The sequence below is a fragment of the Notolepis coatsorum genome (assembly GCF_963971535.1).
Source record: "Notolepis coatsorum genome assembly, chromosome: 1".
NCBI lineage: Eukaryota > Metazoa > Chordata > Actinopteri > Aulopiformes > Paralepididae > Notolepis > Notolepis coatsorum.
In genome coordinates, this window is record NC_140165.1 from 88,953,558 (window position 1) to 88,977,231 (window position 23,674).

General features: G+C 42.3%; 1 protein-coding gene across 4 annotated transcripts in view; it reads right to left on the reverse strand.

Annotated features, from left to right (window-relative positions):
• The window catches only part of LOC311234067 (uncharacterized protein), a 57,613-nt gene that overhangs the window by 22,812 nt on the left and 11,127 nt on the right, over nt 1-23,674 (reverse strand). For 2 of the 4 annotated variants that reach the window (XM_084321164.1, XM_084321166.1), the window contains exons 2-3: nt 22,839-23,000; nt 10,407-10,517 (exon numbers count right to left, since the gene is read on the reverse strand). In XM_084321164.1, the coding sequence (XP_084177290.1) occupies nt 10,407-10,517; nt 22,839-22,986 (259 nt within the window). In that variant the 5' untranslated portion in view covers nt 22,987-23,000. Of the gene's footprint in view, nt 1-3,087; nt 3,447-10,406; nt 10,518-22,838; nt 23,001-23,674 lie in introns of those variants that run through there. The other 2 variants (XR_014620063.1, XM_084321165.1) reach the window with 2 other exon arrangements.

Here is a 23,674-nt window from a genome sequence, read left to right on the forward strand (position 1 = left end):
CGCACCAACCGACCTGTAGGAGTCGCTGTCCACAACGCCCGATCCCCACCCTTCAGTTTCCCTCCCCGTAATACGGCCAATGTGTATTACTGTGGACGACCAGCTAAACTGAAAGCAATGTGGAGCGCTGGGATCGAACAGGCGATCCCAGCGTCTCCGAATTCATGGCGAGCGCCTTGCCCACTACGCCACGTAGCCGCCAGGAGGAGACCCTTTCTATGGCTGCCCCCTTTACTGATCATTTAAATATTGGCCTATAGTATAGTAATACTTTTAACGGGAGAACAAAAGCGTGTTTCCATATACTTGGAATTTTCCACTGGAAGGTTAAAAAGATTTGTAAGAGGATCTGCTATAAATCAGCTGCCAATTTTTCTCATTCAGAATCCTTCATAACAGAGGTAGATACAGATCGAGTTATTGCTCACAGAAAGGACTTTTTATAGTCACTTAGATTTTCTGTGGTGACAGGGACAAGTTGCAGGTTGAAAAGCCCTCAGCTCTGAACTCGGCAGAATCTGCACCTGGCTCGCTGATAACAAACTATCATTACACCTGGGTAAAACAGAATGCATTCTCTTTGGATCAAATAGCAAACTCAGCAAGGCCAACGGCTTCTCTGTTACAGTGGGGGACAATATTGTCACAAGGAAAGATGAAATTACCTACCTGGGTTCCATCCTAGAGGCAAATATTTCCTGTGACAAAATGGCAACCAATGTAATAAAAAAAAAGTCAACCAACGAACAAGATTCTTGTACCGGATCTCCTCTCTGGTAAACAAGAATACCTTGAAGACTATAACAGGAGCACTCATTCAAGGGTACTACGACTAGCTTGCACCTCATGGTACCAAAGCACCTCAAAGGCCCTAAAAACAAGGCTACAAATATCACGAAATAAACTGGCCAGACTACTGCTTGGTCTAAACCCACCTTACCCATGCACATTTTGACAACTTAGGATGGCTTAGAGTAGAAGACAGAGTACAGCAACTTGCAATGGGCCTGGTCTACAAGATACACTACACCAATAAGATACCCATGTACATGTCGAAATACTACCCAAAGGTCAGTGAATTCCACGACACCAGAGGGAGTTCTGGGCAGAACCCCTGGACCTTCTTGCCGTGAGGCGACAGTTAACCACTACACCACCGTGTCGCCTACACCGTGTATCTACATCAATACATAGCTATGGTTGTTTTGTACATAGAAAACATTGTTTTCCACAACATGAAAGAAAAATGAGCATTCAAAACATTATTGCCAAGGGGTTCACAAAGGGGTTTGTAGAACACATGGCTTTGAGCCTTGAAGCAAGACTCCAAAGCAATACCATTTTAAAATCGAAGCATTTTGATATACCGTGTATATATATATATAATATATATATATATACACACACACACCCTTCTTCTGATAGTATGAAACATTTACATTGCCTTGAAAATTCCCTCGTTTTATACTTTGGGAAAAACAGGATGAACTAAAAGCAAATTTTCATTGTATAACAAAACTGTGCATATTTGATAAAAACATATTTTGGTAAACTAGGCTACATACATCACATACAAAATATAGTTATACATTACAACAAAAGACAAAACTATAACTAAGGCAAGGGGTAGACTACCATAGACCTGTTCGCTGTTTGTTCAAGCCAATCAGCAATACCAACTGAGTCACATGACTAAGTTGCCCACTACCTGCACGAGCTTCTGCGCTAAAAAAAAGTATGATGGGGAGAAACCATGACACTGCCCTGACTAAAAGTCGGTTTTGCAGGATTTTTGGAGAAGGCATGGCACCTGAGACAAAACACACTGTATCCTATATAATTGTATTTGAATTCACCTTGTTTTTCTGTTTATTTACATTGAGTACAGCTTGTGTTATATTACGTTTTATTGTATTTTCTTGTATTTTTTTATGGCCATCTTGGTCTATGTCATTTGTTAAGTAATTGGTAAAGTATATTATTATATACTTATTGTTATGTGTCTTGTAAGCCCATATGGGCTGGGCATACATCTGTATGTAAGACACGAAAATAAAAAATATCAAATCAAATCAAATCAAAATGACTGGATGTCATTTAGCCAAATCAGCATGGCTGTGAGTGTGAGTCTTTCACCTTTCCATGAATAGGAAAATCTTGGAAATAATGCAGGATTCCTTCTGGCTTGAACATGTCAGACGTGAATGTTTTTTGTTCAAGTATCTCATTGTTTTATGAAAACGCGTGATTATAGCCCTGAATTTGTGCTCGCCAACAAAAAGCCCCAGATCAGAGGCAACCCGAGTAACTCACTGATGTGTCACAGTCACCCGACAGAAACTGTCTGGGAGACCAACAGCCATATAATATAATATTAAATATAATAATATATATGAGTGAGTGAGAGAGAGAATTTAAAAGCGGTCTTGTCTGAATCAGAACAAGAAAATGATTAAACTGTTCAGTCTATTTCAATGTTTGATGACCCGGCTGTGTTATTAGAGTCTATTAGTTGTGATTCATGATTTTAGGGACATTTTCAAAAGTGGATGGGCGGAGATCTGGGAAATAGCCTACTATACAGCCCATGGGGAAAATGGCAGACATGGAAAGATTGACAGCTCATTCTCTCAGAGAAAAAGAGTGTGGTAGTGAAAGGGTTAACCATGTGTAGTGTGGTAGTGAAAGGGTTAACCGTCTGTAGTGTGGTAGTAAAAGGGTTAAAGAGGCCAACTGTGAGCTACCACTACAAAAGTTCAAAAGGTACAACGAGTAGATTCTCCTAAAAAACTATGTATAGAAAATAATCTCATACAGAAATAATCGCTCTCAATCATCCTTTATGACCCACTAGAGGTGTGTGGAAATATCTGTATCTGCAGAGACCCTTCCTTCTGCCTGGAACTTCTTCTTGTGTTCAGGACGTTTCAGGAATACAGAACAGCTGGCTTGTGATGGAAATCAAGTGCACCATCTCACTATGAGCAGCAATACAAATGACTTGCAAGAGCACAGAGCGTTATATGCACCTGTATCGTATTTTTATTGAATACAAATGCATTCATCTGCTTTCGTGGACCACTGGAGTAGGACCCACTATATTGCCTTCAGTTGTACCTTGTGTTTTTACTTTCGTTTTTAAAACCTTGTCAGTCGTCCGTTTTCTCCTGTATGAACACACTGGTGTCGCTGTAAATGATATAACCGATTGAAGCACTTTTCACACTGGTCACATTGGTAGGGTTTTTCTCCTGTATGAACACGCTGGTGTTGCTGTAAATTAGATAACCGATTGAAGCACGTTCCACACTGGTCACAGCGGTAGGAAAATAATGCAGGTTCGATATTCCTCTCTGTAGTAATGTTTGTCCCAAACTGGTCAAACCATTGCCTTGGTTTGTCAATGTTCTTCTGTTTGTTAGTGGAGGGAAGGCCAGGGAAGATATCTGTGTTGGAGAAATGAGGGAGGAAGAAAAGAGATTTAACTCAAATAACTAAGAGAAGATAGAGGTTCAAGCATAAACAGAGATGACTAGATATATAAATAAAACCCATTTAGTTCATTTTCACATATCAGTGCCAACATTCATCAAATAAAAAAAATGTAATTAGTAAAATACGTTATCAATACTAAGTCAGACAAGTTAAGTGTGCACAGACTTCGCAGTACAGAGCATCTTAAGTTTCACTTTCATTTCTAGTAGTAGGGTAGATTTAATTTCACACGAAGGAGAGAAAGAAGGGTCTAGAGGCGACACAAGGATTTGGCAATGTTATGGATTTAAAGCCTGCAGAAACGAAAGCTCGACTGGAGAGGAGCTCAGAGGATCAGTCCAGACCAGCAAAAGTATGTTTGAGCAATGCTTTAAATAACAGCTACATTGATCAGTCAGATAAAAAATTGACGGAAGGTATTACTGTCCGTTGGTTTATTTTTTAATTAGAACGTTAACTCTGTCCGTCCAACAAATGGATACTAGTAATTAAAAATGTATTAAAACAGACTAGACACACAGGATGTAGCGCTGTAAGCGCTCTACAGATATTGAGTCATTATGTAAAATGTCTGGTGTCGGCGGTCAGGTGGCGTAGCGGAGATTGCATTCGTCACCAACGCCGGAGACGCTAGGATTCGCCTGTTCGAATCCAGCTCCCGGCGTGTCACCAGCTTGGCTGGCCGTTCACACTAATACAATTGGCAGTATTAGAGGGTGGGAAAGCTGGCGGGGTGGGTCCGGGTCGTTGTAAACAGCGACTCCTACAGTTCGGTCGGGGCGCCTGCTCAGCGCGGATAGGATCTAAGGGGGGTAGTGTGATCCTTCCACACGTTACACCCTCTCAGTGAGAGTCCGCACTACCAGGTGAAAAGAAGCGGTTGATTGGCTAGACGTGTGTCGGAGGAAGCACGTGATAGCCTCCACTCTCCCAGACCGACTGTGGGGGATAAGTGCGCAGCGACCAGGAAGGGGATTGGGAATTGGCATAACGACTAACATTGGGATGGGAAAAAGGAGGGGGAAAAAAACAAATAAAAAATGTCTGGTGTCACCGGTAATACTGGTGTTGTCATGAGTTTATTAGTCATGTGAAGTTTCCCATCACCGCAGCAACCATCTCATTATTCCGACAAACTCCCACGCAGGCAAATTCAATTCAATTAAAAAAAAATTATTAGTCCCGCAAGGGGCAATTTAGAGCATGATACTGCAAACAGCTGCATTTCTACACATTCAAGACTAAACAAGACGAAACAGGGACAAGAGACATACATGACACTTTAAAGCATGACACTGCCAGAATGGGATCCCTACATTGTTGATCTGTCAAGTCCAATAAATAAATAGATATTTATTAAATATAAATAAATTGGTCAGTACAAAAAAAGTGCACCATCATCAAACATTTTAAAATCAAGGGGTCAAAGGGTGCATGTTAGTAAACTGACCATTCCTTGTACTGTGGCCATTCACCAGTTGAATGGCCTCTGGAACAAACCCAAACTTTCTTCTGTTTGTTTTACAGGCAGGCTGTCTAAAGAGCTTTCCTGAGGGCAGCAGGTCAAAACTCACATGAAGGACATGTGGAGTCATAAATTATATTATGTGCTTTCTTGAGCACTGTAAAACTGCATTAGGGATCTTTGTGTTCTGCCGAAAATTTTTTAGCTAAGGTTGACAACACCTTGCAGTTTGTTCTTGTCTCTTTGACAGAGGGATGTGAACCAACATACAAATGAAAAGGTTAGAATGCTCTCAATAAAGGAAGAATAAAACATTGTCAGAATTCTCTGGTCGACTCCAAAGGAGTTTAGTTTACGAAGACAGTACAGATGCTGATGAGCCTTTTGTATTATAACATCTGTGTTGTCGCTAAATTTAGTTTGTCATCAAACACAGTTCCTAAGTATTTGGAGTTCTGGACAATTTCCACCTCTGCTCCGTGGATGGTTGTTGGGGCGACGTCTATGTGTTTGTGAGATAATAATTTCTTTGGTTTTGGATACATTTAAATCCAGAAAACAGCCCACACCAGTCTACAAAGTATTGTATTATGGGTCCATGTGATCTATCTGACTGAGAAGAGATAGGATAACACTGTCGTCAGCTAATTTTACAATATGGTGATTTATATATTTGCTAAGACAGTCGTTTGTGTATAAAAACAAAAAGAAGAGAAGAAAGAACACAGCCTTGCGGTGAGCCAGTGGAGATTAGAATTGATTTGGAACTTTTTCCATTTATACTTACTGTCTTGAGTTCTATATGTAAGAAAACTGATAATCCATCTGATAAGTTGGTGATCCAAGTGAAAGTAATTTATAAGTATGTGAGGCTGCATTGTATTGAAGGCTGACGAAAAGTCAACAAAGAGTAATCTTGCATACGTGTTCTTTTTTTCTAAGTGCTCGTGTACAGAGTTCAAAATAAATAATTTCAACACCCCTCTCAGGCCTATATGCACATTTCATGGGGTCAAGAGCTGATCTGGTTGCATCAACAATTTCAGATTTAACTATTTTCTCCAGATTTTTCATTGCTAGTGATGTTAAGGCGATAGGCCGCAGGTCGTTGAGGATTTGGGGTCTGCTGATCTTTGGAATTGGAATGATAGAATTCTTCCAGAGATCAGGAACCACTGCTGAGTCCAAGCAGAGCTGGAATAGTCTTTGAAACACTTGACCCAGTTGATATTCCATCTGGCCCTTTAGCTTTATTTACCTTAATCTCTTTAAAATATTTACCTACTGACTGTGTAGAGACTTCCAGTGGATGTCCACGTGAGAACTTATTTGCCTCGTCTGGTAGGGAGTTCTGGCTACTATTTCCTATTTGTATATTTTTAGGGGCTGTATTGGTGTTTATCCCGGAAATAATTTTAATTCCTTTCCAGGCTGAACACATGTCACCTTGATTATATTTATCTGCTATTTTATTCTTATAGTTTAGCCTTGCGTGTCTCACTGCTCATTTGACCTCTTTATTAACATCTTTGAGCGGCACGTGGTGTAGTGGTTAACACTGTCGCCTCACAGCAAGAAGGTCCAGGGTTCGATTCCCGCTTGGGGACCAGGTTTCCATGATGCCAGTTACCCAGGTGGGGTATCTCCCAGGCCTTTCTGTGTGGAGTTTGCATGTTCTCCCCGTGCTCGCAAGGGTTTCCCCCCCGATAAGATAAACCCAATGGAAAAACATGCACAACAATAGATCGCTAACGCTGTGGCGTCCTTGACGAAGACGGACAGGAGCACTTGGATTGGTCCCCTGGCAGGTCCTAAATTATTATTATTATTATATTCTTCTCCTCGGGTGTCTCACAAGAAAAATATCCTTTTCTTTTTATTAAGAATGCTTTTCAGGTCCTTCGTTACCCAGGGTTTGTTCTTAGGAAATATTTTTGTCTCTTTAGAGGGTATCACTGTGTCCATGCAGAAATTAATGTATGCTGATATTACATCTACTTTATCATTTATGTCTGAGCCTGGCTCGACAAGAGCATCCCAATCAGTACATTCAAAGGAGCCTCTAAGGGTCTCAATGTTGTTTTCTGACCAGACCTTGAATGTCTTTATGGCTGTTTTTTCTCTTTTAACCCATTCTCTGCCACCACTTTGATCATCCTAAACCATTCTCTGCCAGTACTGTAAGTCTATGGAGATGTTCACCTTCTTTGCAGGGCTATAACTTTTTAAATTGTATTGCTAAATTGACATTACTATGGCCCATTCAACATCGATTATCTATCGTTCAGGATGTAGGAACGTTTTACTTTTTCATTCACACATTCATACGAAAATACCGTCTAGAGTATAATTTTTTTTTTTAAACGTTTTCTGCAGTATTTCCTAGAACGTGAGATATAGACATAAATGCATATATTAGATTATCAAATGCCGTTTGATACCGATCAACGTTATATAAAAAATGTCAACTGTACATGGTCCTAAACGTTCTGACTGATCATCCGCGGGTGAACGGAGGGGGGGGGGGGGGGGTCGTTTATAATTCCGTGACCGACGTTAAATGATTTATGTAGTATGGGTGATATATAGATCAGAGCAGTTTGTATCGAAAATGATAAAGAAAAACGCTGAAACTCACGTCAGTCTCCTCGTACCGTTGGGCGATGAGAGTGGAGCAAACAGATCCCAGTTATGTGATGTGGATCGATGCGATCCAGTTCCGGTTTGTATAATACTAATATACGCCCAAATCATGTGGATTATTGAGTTATGGCAACGGATCCATATCCACGGTGTGTGTATTGAGTCCTGAGACAATAAACAAGTGGCCGGACGGAATAGGCAGACGCACCGGGATCACAAGAGATCCACTTCCGGTTGCAACTCGCCTATCAGCCACCAGGTGGCAGTATTGAAGCGTTGCAGAGTTGTGATGGCTCCCGCAGCATATGACAAGGCTCCGTGAGTGAAATATGAATACCATGACGAAAATATGAAATATTAACTTGAAACCCGTCGTACGCCGTTATTGGCAGAATTCGCATGAACTTGAAACCCGTCGTACGACGCGATTGGCGGGAAAAGGGTTAATGACTGGTTGGTATGCAGGGGCCAGCAGAACTGCATTGTGGTCCGTGAGTCCCAGGCCCAGTAGCGGGAAGGATCTATATGCTCTGGGAACAGACCCGTAGCATTTATCCAGCACCTTGTTGAGTCGTGTAGGGCAGTCAATATACTGGTGGTATGCGGGTAAGACACCATCCAGCTGACAGTGATTGAAGTCGCCTAGGAGACATTTAGGTGGATCTGTTGATATTTTGTCCATCTTGTTTACCACGTCCACTATAAGTTCCAATGCATTGTTCATGTTGGCACAGGGTGGATGTACACTACTGCATACATGAGTTGCGGGAACTCTCTTGGTAGGTAATGCGAGGAAGAGACACAGTCAGCATTTCTATGTCAACTGTACATATTGCATCCCGTACAGTAACAGTCTTACACCACTTTTGGTTTATATATAAGCAGACACCTCCCCCTTTCTGCTTACCGGTGATGGTCTTATCTCTGTCGAGTCGGTGTGCCAAAGCCTTCAATATACTACTATGAAACAAAGTCTTATAAATGAGAGAATGACAAGAGATGAAGATATAGAGAAACAAAGTCTTATAAATGAGAGAATGACAAGAGATAAAGATATAGAGAAACAAAGTCTTATAAATGAGAGAATGACAAGAGATAAAGATATAGAGAAACAAAGTCCTGCAAAATATAGAATGACGAGATAAAGATAGAGAAACAAAGTCTTATAAATGAGAGAATGACAAGGGATAAAGATAGAGAAACAAAGTCTTGTAAAATATAGAATGACAAGAGATAAAGATATAGAGAAACAAAGTCTTATAACAGGCCTTAATGACTACAGACCGGTGGCACTCACCTCTGTGGTCATGAAATGCTTTGAGAGGCTGGTCAAGGACCACATCTGTGCCTCTCTCCCTAGTAACATGGACCCACTGCAGTTCGCATATAGGACAAACAGGTCCACTGACGATGCGGTCTCCCAAGTACTACACAACACACTATTTCACCTTGACAGTCAGAAGGGGGGCTATGTGAGATTCCTGTTCATTGACTATAGTTCAGCTTTCAACACCATAGTCACCACCAGACTGGTTGACAAGGTGATCGATCTGGGTCCGAGCTCCGCCATGAGCGCCTGGATCCTGGACTTTCTAAGTGACAGGCCCCAGGCGGTCAGGGTGGGGGGTCATACCTCCAGCAAAATCACCCTGAGTATCGGGTCCCCCCAGGGCTGCGTTCTGAGCCCCCTGCTGTATTCACTGTACACACATGACTGTGTGGCCAGGTTCAGCTCCAACTCCATAGTGAAGTTTGCGGACGACACGTGGTGGTGGGGCTGATCTCTAACAATGACGAGAAGGCCTATCGAGAGGAGGTTGATGAACTGGCACGCTGGTGCCAGGATAACAGCCTACTCCTGAACATTGGTAAAACCAAAGAGCTGATCGTGGATTTTAGTAGAATACAGCGGGGGGGACACATACGCCACTGTGGATAAACAAGGCTATCATGGACAGGGTAGGCAGTTTCAAGTACCTGGGAGTCCACATCACAGAGGACCTGACATGGTCTACACACATAGATTCTGTGGTGAAAAAGGCGAAACAGCGCCTCTATCACTTGAGACAGCCAAGGAAGTTCAGAGTATCGGGGAAGATACTCCACTCCTTCTATTCCGGGGCTGTAGAGAGCATTCTGACTGGAAACATCACTGCCTGGTTTGGAAACAGCACGGCACAGGACAGGAAGGCAATCCAGAGAGTGGTGCGCTCAGCAGAGCGTACTACGGGTATTGCACTACCACCCCTGGCTGCAGGACTTATATAACAGGAGGTGCAAATCCAGAGCCTGCAGAATTATGAAAGACCCCCACCACCCCAACAACAGCATGTTCAAGCTGCTGCGGTCAGGTAAGCTTCTTCCCCCAGGCCATCAGAACACTGAACTCTCCACTCACAAGTACACATGAGCACACACAGACACACACACAACACTCATGCGGCAACCGCTTAAAAAAATCACTTTAAACAAATGTCACTTTAAAAAATAAGAGTCACTTTAAAGAAAGGAGGTACTGTATAGTATAGTTTAGATACTTTAAGAGTTAAGATTGTAAATTGTATATTGTATAGTAGTGTATATAGGAAGAACCAGTTTCTCCGGAATTTAGCATGTCTTTTTTACCATGCATATCTTGTGTCTTACCTATTTTATTTTTTCTATGCCCTTTTTTATTATTGTATTTGCACAATCAATGTGAGCATGACCACCCGCATTTCACTGTATGCCCTGGTATGTATGTGACAAATAAACCTCTTGATTCTCTTAAATGCGAGAATGGTAGAAAGAGAAAGTAACATACCGATATCCTGGTCTGTGTCGTCCTCCTTCATCTCAAAGGAAATATCCCCGGGTGGGTCAAGTGTGCCCTCATCCTCTTCTGTTTTAATAATCGGTAGGTCACTGGCTGAACCTGGGGCAGAGGGAGACGGTAACTAAGTATTTATAGTCCACTACTTTGTTTATTATGCTCATCCGAGTAAGAATTTAAGATAAGATGTAGAGGTATAGGCAGGGTAATAGAAGAAATACATAAATATACAGTTGGAAATAAAATTGTATCTGAATATAAAAAGAAAACAGAAAAGAATAAACAGTGCAAACAAATGTACAGATGAGGGTCTGTATGACCTATCGTTACGATAAATATAGACAATACAATTTATTTATTTAATAATAATTTTTAAACAAAATGTTTGGTTTGTGTAAAAATAATTAAAAACAGCATTACAAACTTCTGAGAAGACAGAACTTGAAGACTCACAATATGCAAGCTTTGCTAAACGAGAGTGAAGTATTTGGGGGAATCTTACACTATCACCGATACATGATCCACACTATAATTGAGCCAAAGTATATCATCCTATCTGCTTTTTTACTCGGAAAGTAAAAAAAATTATTGTGTTTATGATTTTTGTTATGATCGAGCGGCCCTAGCTGCCACCACCCCAAGCTGAAGATTTGTGAGAACAATATGGAACAGCTCATTTGAGATGGCAGGCAAGGTTTACATTTGATTCTTGTGACTCCAAGAATAAAAATTCCTTTGTAGTACCACCTCTGACCAGCGTCATCTTTAGGACATATTTTAAATTGTTCACCCCTAGCACCATCTCCTACATACCAATGATGTTGGTAAGATGATCAGTAGAGTCCATGCTGTTCATACGGCATACTCACAACACTGGCTAGTTAGACACAAAACTAATGTTATGTAATGCTGTTCATACTGGATACTAACAGCTCTGGTTAGTTAGACACAAAACTAATGTTATGTAATGCTGCTCATACTGGATACTAACAGCTCTGGCTAGTTAAGACACAAAATGAGGTATTTAAAATCTTTGACTACTTCAAGCCTCTCCTTTGCTGCAAACACGTCTGGGTCAGTCTGGATCATCTGTAACACCTGACCCAGACGTGTTTGCAGCAAAGGAGAGGCTTGAAGTAGTCAAAGATTTTAAATACCTCGGAATAACCTTGGACTCAAACCTCACCTCAGTGGCGGCCGCTGCCGCTGGTGCCTTGTGGGTCGCAGTTCACGTTAATAGGTCGAGTTGAAAATGTAATGCTCTGAGATGCTCTGGAGCAATCTCTCTCTGTCTCTCGGATCAATCAAATCAAATAATTAACACATGTATGTTGTCATTTTAAACAACTCACCATTAATTCATTATGCATCAGCAGCAGCTAAATTAATGTTATAGTTCACAACACAGCAGCGCGTTTTGAATCGCCAGCCTATTATCGTCTCAGCAAGCACAGTCAATACTTTTTTCCGTAGCCGCATTTCGCGGAGACAGCTGTGTATAGCGAGAGAGAGAGAGAGAGCGAGAGAGAGAGAGAGTTACGTATCATGTATTAAACTAGAGTTAAGATCGCTAATCTACCTTGTTGTTGGCTTGTTGATAAAGTATATCCACTCCATGGCATTGTCCATCCAGCCTGTGTTGATGTCCATCCATTGTGCGCATCCATATAGCTTGTTGTTAGCCAACAAGCTGTGTGAGTGAAGAGCTGTGTCTTTGTCCATTTCCGCCTCGAACAGCCTGCAAACTACCTGGCGTTCTATCGCCATGCTCTAAGACAAACTCTAACCTTAACCAACTTTGAAAGAGTGCCTAAGCTTAACAGTCTAAAGAACTTGCAGTCACGGTACGCTCGTCTAAGACAAACAGCTGCCTGCATCATTCTCACAACAACACTATCTCCACCGATCACCAACCTAGGAATAATAACCTAGAAATTGGATTCGGCCAATGATTTGTCCGTCTTTCAAACGGTGTTGATTTGATGGATTTAACAGAATTATCCAATTCCATGGTGGTAGCTTTAGCTAACTATAAATCGAAATGAAAATACTCAGTCCTTGAATAAACCTGGCGCATTCTCTCCCTAAGCCAACCCGAGAAATGCGGCTATGGAAAAAAACTGGCATCGCGTCGGCCAATCAGAGAGCGTCTCCACGAAAATGCGGCTATGGAAATTCTTCACGGAAGTTCACGCTGCAGCCTAGACCGCTTCAAATTGCGCTCGGATTCCAACATAGTCATATTTCAACGCACAACGCTGTATGCACTGATTGGCTGTGACGGAGATAGCGATCAAACTGACGCGCACTCAGAGCGCTATCGCTTCTAGCCCGGGCGAGAAATACGAAAAAAAAAAAAAAAAAAACGTCACTTCCTGCTCATGAAAACGATGTTTTTTTAATTTAGATAATAACGTTATATTGTGCATTGGAAATACAAACACTTAAAATGAGTAAATAGTATTCATTTTAAACATGTTTATATTATTTATAGGGCTATAAAACACAAAAACGAAAAAGTTTTATTGTCTTCTTCTCTGATTTAACAGCAGCTGGCCAGCAGGTGGGTCGGCGCCCTTGCGCCCACTAGTGGCGAGCCGCCACTGCCTCACCTTCAAAAAACTGGTAAAAAAAAGTCACACAGGCCGTACATTTTAACATAGCCAACTTTAAATACATCCGAGAATGCCTCAACATGGAAACAGCCAAACTTTACTTCAACTCAGTAATTATGTGTCCCATCTGACATACTGCATAACCAGCTGGTCTCAGACCTGCAAAATCACATTGACACCAATTCATTCAGTTCATAAACAGGCCCTGAAGGTGTTGGACAAGAAACCCTTTCACCAACACCACTGTACCATCCTCCAAAAACATGCCCTGCTAAGCTGGGAAAACATGCTGAAACTCAAAGATGCCAGCCGGATATATAAAATCCAACATGGTCTAGCCCCACCACCTCACTCACAGTTTTTTAACAGAAAGCAGCAGGTTCACCAGAACAGTGCTAGAGGGAAATTTCATCATCCCAGGGAGGAAAAAGCACATTTAGCAAATCAGCCTTCTCGATAAGAGCTGCAGAGTTCTGGAACACCATCCCATCACCAGGTCTGTGACCATTAGCAAGTCACGTCGCAGTCCAGCTGCCCAGCCCCTGTATGCTTGCCCACTAGCCTGACTGTCTTGATTGTGATTAAGTCGAAATACGATTATGATTATGTATATATGTGTGCCTGCCATATGTGTGCCACTGCCTGCCTATACGGTGCTTATACATGTATGGGCTTTGATTTGTCCCTGTACACGGTTTTATTTTATTTTTATAGATGCATGAATGCCTAGTGAGTGAATGTACAGAATATGTTTTAAACTGTTTTTATATTAGCTTTAATGTCCTTCTATTTTTCTGTTTCTTTCTGGCTTAAACATCTAGCCCAGGGACTACAGCTGAAAACTAGCAACCCTGCTAATGTTGGCATATTTACAGTTTTTAATTTGTATTAATTTATAACTGTATAACTGTTGATTGATATGCACTGTCCCTGATCAAATAAACTGAGTAAACAAAAAAAAACTAAACTAAAACTAATGTCAGACAAGGTTTAAATAGGGCCTGTGTAAGAAAAACGTATATCATTTACGTAAGGGATAATGTATAGCTACGAGGTCATTGTCGCAAAATAATTGACCGACACGGAGTTTAGAATACAGAGGCGCCTCGCCGAGGTGTTCTTTAAACGTAGTGAAGGTCAATTATTTTGCGACAATGACCGAGTATAGCTATACATTATCCCGCTTATTACATGGCTAACATACTAACAATAGACTTCATTTTACACCATCGACAAGACGAGATCAAATGCAGACGCAGTTCTGTTCTGTCGCTCCGCCCTGTCATCGCCGGCAGCTTCCCCGGCAGCCGGCAGTGTCTGATTGCACTGATGTCAGTGGGCTTGATTGCGAACAGCTGCGCACAGCGGTCATAATTGCTCGGCAGAGGTCCGTTATCGAATAATAACGGACCTCTGACGAGCGCTATTGACCAATCACAATCAAGCATTTCGGCGAATGTTAAAACACCATGTAATAAAACATGATAATCGCTGCTACAGACCCTGGGCCCTCATTTATCAATGTTGCGTATGCACAGATATGTGCGTAACCCGTGCGTACGATAATTTCTAAGCAAAGTGTGGGACTTATCAAATTGAACGTGTGCTTGACTTTGTGCGTATATATATACGCACAGCTCCGACCGTGCGTATCTGGCGCCCGGTGGTCGAATATGAATATTGCAACGCGGAAATAAGCTTCCGTGTATTACTTCCAACACTGGCGCGTGTTCTGTATAAACCGTAATTCATTATAGTTCATTGTAAAATAGCGACAGTAGTGTAATTATAACGTGATCACTCGCTAACAAGAGGTTGGCCTGCTTGTTTGGCACGGGGGGGCAGACGCAGAACACCCACCTCCAAACACGATTAAATATTGTTTCAAATAAAAAGCTAAATACTATTATTTTGTGTGTCATGTTTCCAAATAAGATTGGTCACAAATTATGAAATGCTTTCTACTTCAATTTATTAGTTAGAATAGATGACCTCCGTTGAAACTTCACTGAGACTAAAAGACAGTCTATTTGTGAGCTCCCGCACAGACGTGATAATAATAATAATAATAATAATAATAATAATAGCTTCATTTTATATAGCGCCTTTCAAGAGACCCAATGTCGCTTTACATAGGGGAAAAAAATAACAAAGTAACAAACATAGTGGACAGACACAACATATAAATATGATGATGGGATTCAAGTTCGCGTCGCGATTTGGAATGAAATTGACGGAGAACTTTAATCCCTGGGTATTAATCGAACGAAATGAAGAAAAAGCAGTCATATTCCAGCATGGTTATTAATGACACCAATGGCAAACAGTGGTTAACGGTCTTTATTAGTGTTTGCGCTGCCCTGAGGGAGCAATGGTCTTTAGGAAGTTAATAGATGTCTGTCAGCCTGTTGCGTATTTCTTCCAGGCGTTCGCTTGGCTTAGTCCACTTTTCCACATTTCATGGGGGTGTTTCCTGACCATATATGGTTAATTACGGGCGATGCTATATGCAAATACGTAAAACCGTGCACGAGCGTGGAGCGTAGAACAAGTGGCATTTATCAACCCGGAGTGTGCGTAGAACCTGTGTACGCACGTGTTATAAATCCCGATTTCTCTGTACGTACACACATTCTAAATTCTGTGGTTAAGAACGAAAATAGAACACTTTCTAAGAATTGTTGATAAATGAGGGCCCTGGAGTTTGCTGACAATGTCCAGTTATCTTGTTTGACTGCTATAGTCCACTAGAAAACTAAGACTTTGAGGTGTCTGTCTACAAGTATTAAGTTAAAGACTTTTTAATGCCAGTTTATATTACATTTAAGGCAAATTTTGCAATAAAAATAAGCAGAATGTGAAGCTTTGAAGAGGATGAAGAGTGGGAAGGCGGTCGGCCCAAATGACATACCAGCGGAGGCCTGGAGATTGTTTAACAACATCTTGGAAAATTGGAAAATGCCAGAGGAGTGGAGGCAAAGTGTGCTAGTGCCAATCTTTAACCCTTTCACTGCCACATGACAGAAGGTTAACCCTACTATCACACAACTGACGGTCGCCGGGGTTAACCTGCTGTCGTGTGGCAGTGAAATGGTTAACCCTCTGTGTATTGTCGCAGTGAAAGGGTTAACCGTTTTGGTAGTGTGGCAGTGAAAGGGTTAAGAGTAAGCCGGGATACGCACAGAGTTGCAGCAACTACAGGGGAATAAAGCTGATCAGCCACAGCATGAAGCTATGGGAAAGGATAGTGGAGGCTAGGTTAAGAGTAGAGGTGAGGATTAGTGAGCAGCAGTATGGGTTCATGCCAGGAAAAAGCATGACAGACGCATTGTTCGCCCTTAGAATGCTAATGGAGAAGTATAGAGAAGGCCAGAAGGAGCTGCATTGCGTCTTTGTAGACCTAGAGAAGGCGTACGACAGGGTACCAAGAGAGGTGTGGTACTGTATGAGAAAGTCAGGAGTGGTGGAAAAGTATGTGAGAGTAGTACAGGACATGTATGAGGGCAGTGCGACTGTGGTGAGGTGTGCAGTGGGAGTGACTGAGGGGTTCAAGGTCGGGGTAGGACTAGGCATGTGCCGGTAACCGGTTTCACGGTTTACCGCGGTTTGAAAATGTCGCTGTGTCAAAACCTTTCAAATTACGTTCAGACGGTATGTTGCGAATCTGCCTGTCTGTTTACAAACTGTCAGTAGCTGGCTAACTAGCTAACTTAACGTTAACTAGCTCCCGTTAAAACGAACGGGTTGGTATGGCCATTGCGTTATTTATACTTGACATTAGCTATTGATGGGTGGACTATTCTGATTCTAGCTCACTAGATCAGTCACATTAAACGTTCTTTGTCTATAGCTTGCTAGATATGTAGCTAACGTTAGCTAGGCTAACGTCGGAAGCTGTAGCTAACGTAGCCCGTTTCGTGACTGCGGTGCAGTAGAGCCCCAGCACCGCAGTCACGAAAGGGGCTATAGCTAACGTTACTGTCCAGTGGCCATGCAAACCACTCGTCGAAGGGCTAACGACGTTAGCTCACGTTAATTACCCCTGTGTATAGAGCATTATTTTCAGATAACTAACAGCACACCACATCATGTATGATCCATTACAGCTAACGTTTTGACGGGAGCTAGTTAACGTTAGCTAGTTAGCCAGCTAGCTAGTAGTACCGGTGAATCATGTTGCTAATTGATTTAGGTCGACTAACGTTAGTGAGATTGGCCTACGTTCCGTTACATATTCATAATCATGAGAAGGATAGGAGTCTGAGGCAGGGATGTCGAAAGACGACGATAAACATTTATTTAATGTTAAACTCTGTTGACGTTAAGCTAACAGTTAGTGTGCTAACAGGAAAGTAACAAGCAATATGGTCCGTGCGGAACCCTTATCGCCAACACATAGTTCCGTGGGTGGTTGTTGATCTTCCACAAAAGATGAATCGTTTAAATGTACGTTTAATCCAGTAAGAATAGTACTAGGCTTACATCTGTGCACGTAGATTACATTACATTAACAAAAACCTCCATCATACTGCTGAACACCTATAGGTCTGGTGGTAGCCCAAGGACTTTGGACTACTTAAAATAGACTCCCCCTTCCACCTGATGGACATATCACCTGTACTTAGGGCTGGGCGATATGGCCAATTAATTTTTTTTTTTTTATATTAAACAACAGATGTATGTTTATTTTGCAGCAATTCTTTGTCGTTGCCGCCATCTTTAGTGTTACATCCCCTCACACTCCAGTTCTCAGGCTGCAGCTGATTTGAAAGCGAATGTAAACCGGCTTCTCTGCTGGCTGTGGCTCCAGGGGAGTTGAACAGTTCTGGCTCTGCTAGTTTCTTTTCTATCTTTTGGCGCTTTTTTGGTGGACAAACCACCGCACATGTGCACCGTGACTCATGACTGGAGACTAGCTCTGCTAGCACACATAGCCTACTGTACATAGCCTAAACTGTATTTTAAAAAAATTTTATTGATCTTTTCCCCCCTCCTTTTTCCTCAGATTTTTCTCCCATCCCAATGTTAGTCGTTATGCCAATTCCCAATCCCCTTCCTGGTCGCTGTGCACTTACCGCCCACAGTCGGTCTGGGAGAGTGGAGGCTATCACGTGCTTCCTCCGACACACGTCTAGCCAATCAACCGCTTCTTTTCACCTGGCAGCGCGGACTCTCACTGAGAGGGTGTAACGTGTGGAAGGATCACACTACCCCCCTTAGATCCTATCCGCGCTGAGCAGGCGCCCCGACCGAACTGTAGGAGTCGCTGTTTACAACGACCCGGACCCACCCCGCCAGCTTTCCCACCCTCTAATACAGCCAATTGTATTAGTGTGAACGGCCAGCCAAGCTGGTGACAACGCCGGAGCTGTGAGCTGGATTCGAACAGGCGAGTCCAGCGTCTCAGGTGTTGGTGACGAACAATCTCTGCTACGCCACCTGACCGCCGCCTAAACTGTATTTTAAATTAGAAAGCAAACAAAATAAATAGACAAGAGAAAAATAAATCTCAATTTGGTCAGTATTGTCATTTGGACAAGCAAAGCCATTACTTTAAGTTGCAGGCAAGAAAGACAAGTCTGTCCACTGTCTCTGGTTTTAAAACTGCCCTGTTGCAGGTCACAAAAAAAGAAAGAAATATATATCGCGATAATTATCGTTATCGTTATATCGCCCAGCTCTACCTGTACTACTATTATTTATATACATATAGAACTACTCCACATGGATTTTTAATATATCATGCTTTAAGTACTGTAGTTTTAATGTAGTTGGTTTTTTTTTTATATATATAGTGGTCTTTTTACTGTAGTTATAACAAAGCTGTGTTTTTATTTTTTATAGTGCTGAGTATCTATGTATTGTGACTGTATGTTTGTCTTTTAATCACTGCACAAATGAGTTCCGAAAGGAAAATAAAGTAATTTGAAGTTTGAAGTACATAGGCCTATTCATAAATGAAAGTTTATTTGGAAGTATTTTTTATTCTGTACTTAGTTTGAAAGTGGTCAGACAGTTCCCTCTGTGTGTAATACAGACAGTCTTCACACATTCATAAATAACACTTACAGAAAAGCTGATTTGTGCACTGTAATAAAAGAAGTTTTGTTCAATGGGATAATTTTTATTTTTATTTATTTTTTAATACCGTGATATACCGTGAACCGGGGTATTTTTGCCCAAGGTTATCATACCTTCAAAATGTCATACCGGCACATGCCTAGGTAGGACTGCGCGAAGGGTCGGCCCTCAGTCCATTCTTATTTGCAAGAGTGATGGACAGGCTGACAGACGAGGTCAGGCAGGAGTCCCCGTGGACCATGATGTTCGCAGATGACATCGCGATCTGTAGTGGGAGCAGGTGGAAGAGAACCTGGAGAAGTGGAGGCATGCACTGGAGAGAAGAGGGATGAAAGTGAGCAGAAGCAAGACAGAGTACATGTGTGTGAATGGGAAGGAAGACAGAGGGGTGGTGAAGATGCAAGGAGTAGAGGTACCAAAAGTGGACGAGTTTAAATACTTGGGGTCAACTGTCCAAAGTAATGGGGACTGTGGTAGGGAGGTGAAGAAGAGAGTGCAGGCCGGGTGGTGCGGATGGAGATGGATGACAGGGGTAATCTGCGATAGAAGGGTACCAGCAAGGGTAAAAGGAAAGGTCTACAGCAGGGTAGCGAGACCAGCTATGCTGTATGGTCTAGAAACTGTGGCACTGACCAACAAGCAGGTGGCGGAGCTGGAGGTGGCAGAGATGAAGATGCTAAGGTTCTCTCTGGGAGTAACAAGGTTGGACAAAATAAATTTCTACATCAGAGGAACGGCCCATGTTGAGCAGTTCGGGCAGAAAGTGAGAGAGGCAAGACTGAGATGGTTTGGACATGTGCGGAGGAGGGAGGTGGGGTACATCGGGAGGAGGATGCTGGAGATGGAGCTGCCAGGAAAGAGGAGGAGGGGAAGGCCCAAGAGGAGGTTTATGGACACAGTAAAGGAGGACATGCGGGCAGCGGGCGTGACGGAGGACGACGCAGAGGACAGGAACAGATGGAAAGGGATGATACGCTGTGGCGACCCCTGACGGGAAAAGCAACACAATTCCAGTGAAACCATCTATACTGTGGGTATTTATAATGAGTAAATATGCATATTGTCAGTTCAAAATTATCAGTAGGGAAAAATGACAATAAGTGGTTGAATTAAATATCCAAATATGTTTATTAATGTGAACAAATATGTGTCCTTAATGATATTAATCACTACAATAGTCTTACAGCCAGAGTCTGTAATGAACCAAGGGCTCCTCTAGGCCTACTTTTCACAATAGTGTATTGTGCTACCTGTACGAGTGTGGCTTCTGTGGTTGGGTTGGCCATGTTGAGACTATATCAAAATAGAAGTCATTTAGACCATGGTTGTATTATGGTGGTTCTCTGTTTCATAGTTTATACAGAGCTTTTAAATAAATAGATGCAAAATAAGAACATTTAGCCTAAAGGCAGTCGGTTGTCATAATAAATCTACGGTAATCAATTTCCTCTTGGTGAAATGGACCTACCGGTACTTTTTAAGGATTGTCCTTTGCGCAAATATTGGTACCGTTAAGACCATTTTCTACCTGGCAATATTTCAGACACAGTGGGGCGACAGTGGCTCAGGAGGTAGAGGGCTTGTCTGGTAATCAGAAGGTTCCCGGTTTGATTTCCGCTCCCGGCAGTGTGTCAAAGTTTTCCTTGAGCAAGACACTTAACCCCTAACTGCTCCCGGTGAGCAGGTTGGCACCTTGCATGGTCACCTCTGCTGTCGGTGTGTGAATGTATGAATGAATGGGTGAATGTGAGGCATAAATTGTAAAGCACTTTGGATAAAAAGCACTATATAAATGCAGTCTGTTGTGAAGGATCAGATTAAACCGAATATATATATTTATTTATGGATATATATTTAAATAGTATTTGTATATCGTTTGATATCCCCTGTATATTCCTTGTACAATATGCACTGAATATCCCTTTAGTCTACTAAACAGCCCATAATAGTTTCATTCTACCATTGGACGAGAACCTGGCGCCAGCAGCCATACCCCTAGGTTCAAGTTCAATCGTGCCGCCCAACATGTCGTGGCAAGCCCGGTTCCGCGTAGGAATACGTCTGGCGAAATACGAATGGTACTATTTGTTCATAGCGCATATATATATGGCGCAAGTAAAGTAGAACTTTCTTTTAGTCCAGTTCTTTACCCTCCAACCGAGTAACAGACGCGAAGCCTCACCCACGACGCACGTGTGGTGCAGTAAGGCCTACTTGGCCTCAGAATAGGCATTGAGATATCGTGTGGATTAATAGTTGAATAGTCATAGTTTGGCACTATACCGTCGAGTTGGACGTATTCTATTAAGCTAATAATAGTCTATTTATGTATGGTGCATCGTTCGGTTAGAGTTATAAAGTTATCAGTACCCCCATCGTTCCTGACGTTATCTGGAGTCTTAACCAGGCTGGGCAGACCACTAGTGGTGCTTGCATCCGAGGAGCTCCGGGCCAGGGCGACTGGACCTGTATATTGGATTACTCTACCCGGACGACGGCGAGCCTTCCACGGCTTGGATTATGCTTTGGGTGCTTTGATTATTCCATGGATAACGGCCAACACTGCGGAGTGTTGGAACTACCCCCCGGAGAGGACTCCAGGTGAGACGGCGCTCTACACCAGTGAGGTCGCCTCACGTCTCTCCGTTGTGGACCGGCAGCTACCGTCCACCAGAGGGTCCGGCTGTATTCGTCTGCGGACCGAGGTTCTGTGGGCACCGTGTTGAAGACTTTGAATTCTCCCAAGAAACCGTCGGCCAGATGGGATACCGCCAGCGGCTTCTCTAACCCCCCCCTCCTACTGTCTTACAACCAGCGGGACCCCCCCCCCCCCCTTAGTGTATCCAGCTATAATCATTTAAGTACCATCGCTATAGTTTCCTAGAGAACCAGGTTGTATACTTACTCCCTGCGTAACCAGAGATTGGACATTCAATGTTGATTTACCTACGAATACTCATTTGCCATACAAGTGCATTTCAAATCATAAGTGTAAACAAGTGAACGTTGTATATACCTTTTGCTATATTAAATATTCGATTTGTACATTTGTGTGGACTTCGTTTCATCAGGTGGGAAAGTGTTCATCATATTTATATCATGTACTGGATGGCCAGAAGTTAAAGTACAAGAGGTAGTGGTATTAAATACCATATCTAACAATACAGTCAGGGAATTGTACCCCTCAGTTACACAGTCCATTTACCATTTAGCCTCTATTGTTCCTCGCATTTATATTCTGAATAGGGAATGAATGAGGGATAGTGCGATGCGATGCGAATCAGCAGTTCAAGTGACAGCTGCAATGACACTTGTTAACTATCATGAATGAGACTTGGTCTGAAATACAGGCGATTAACAGGAGAAATGGCTATATGAGCACATAGGGAGAGCCATCAGTCGGGGTGTTTGCAGGTTAGCTAACTAGCCATCTCTATACCATCCATACAAATGCAGACGCAACAGCCAATCACGGGAGAGTGGACAGAGATAATAATAATAATTAAAGGTCAACATCTGAGAACACGAATAGCAAACACCAAAGACTGTAACGTGATATAAAGGTTTTACTTATACCCTGCTTATAGCATTCAATAAATACATATTTAAGACCTTATCAAACAGAGGACTATTTAATGCTTTTTAAAGTCTTTAATTAGTCAAAGTGAATTTTAAGACTCTTTATGGACCAGCAGCCACGTGTTACACAGAAATAAACTTAACTTACAGATGTCCTGATCATCTGTGGGCTCCTCCTTCAGTCTGGTGGAAATGTCCCTGGGTGGGTCAGGAAAGTCCAGAGTCTCTTCTTTGATGTTCAGTATAAAGTCTTGTGGGTCTCTGGGTTCCTCCTTCAGTCCAGTGGAATCATCCATGTCTCTGGGTAGATCTGGGGGGAAAATAACATTACTTTACCAACTGCAGTTTGAAACTTCACTTGTGTGCGCCTATACAGTATGATGACAATATAACGTTTTGGTATATAGTCAAAAGGCAGACAGGGTTTAATTACCTCCACCAAGGAAATTAGATATAGTTTTGCCCGGTGTGTGTGTGTTGCACCCACCTGCAGTTCATGCCACAGCAACGTAATGTAATGTAATCTGCAAACAACTTGTATGACTTTACCATGGACTCCATATGGCTCGCCGACAACAAACTATCATTACACATGGGCAAAACAGAGTCCATTCTCTTCGGTTCAAATAACAAACTCAGCAAGACCGACGGCTTCTCAGTTACAGTGGGTGACAATATTGTCACAAGGAAAGATGAAATTACCTACCTGGGTTCCATCCTAGAGGCTAATCTTTCCTGTGACAAAAATGGCATCCAATGTAATACAAAAAGTCAACCAACGAACTCGATTCTTGTACCGGATCTCCTCTCTGGTAAACAAGAATACCCTGAAGACTCTGGCAGGAGCACTCATTCAAGGATACTATGACTATGATTGCACCTCATGGTACCAAAGCACCTCAAAAGGCACTAAAAAACAAATTACAAACATCTCAAAACAAACTAGTCAGACTACTGCTTGACCTGACTCCTAGAACCCACCTC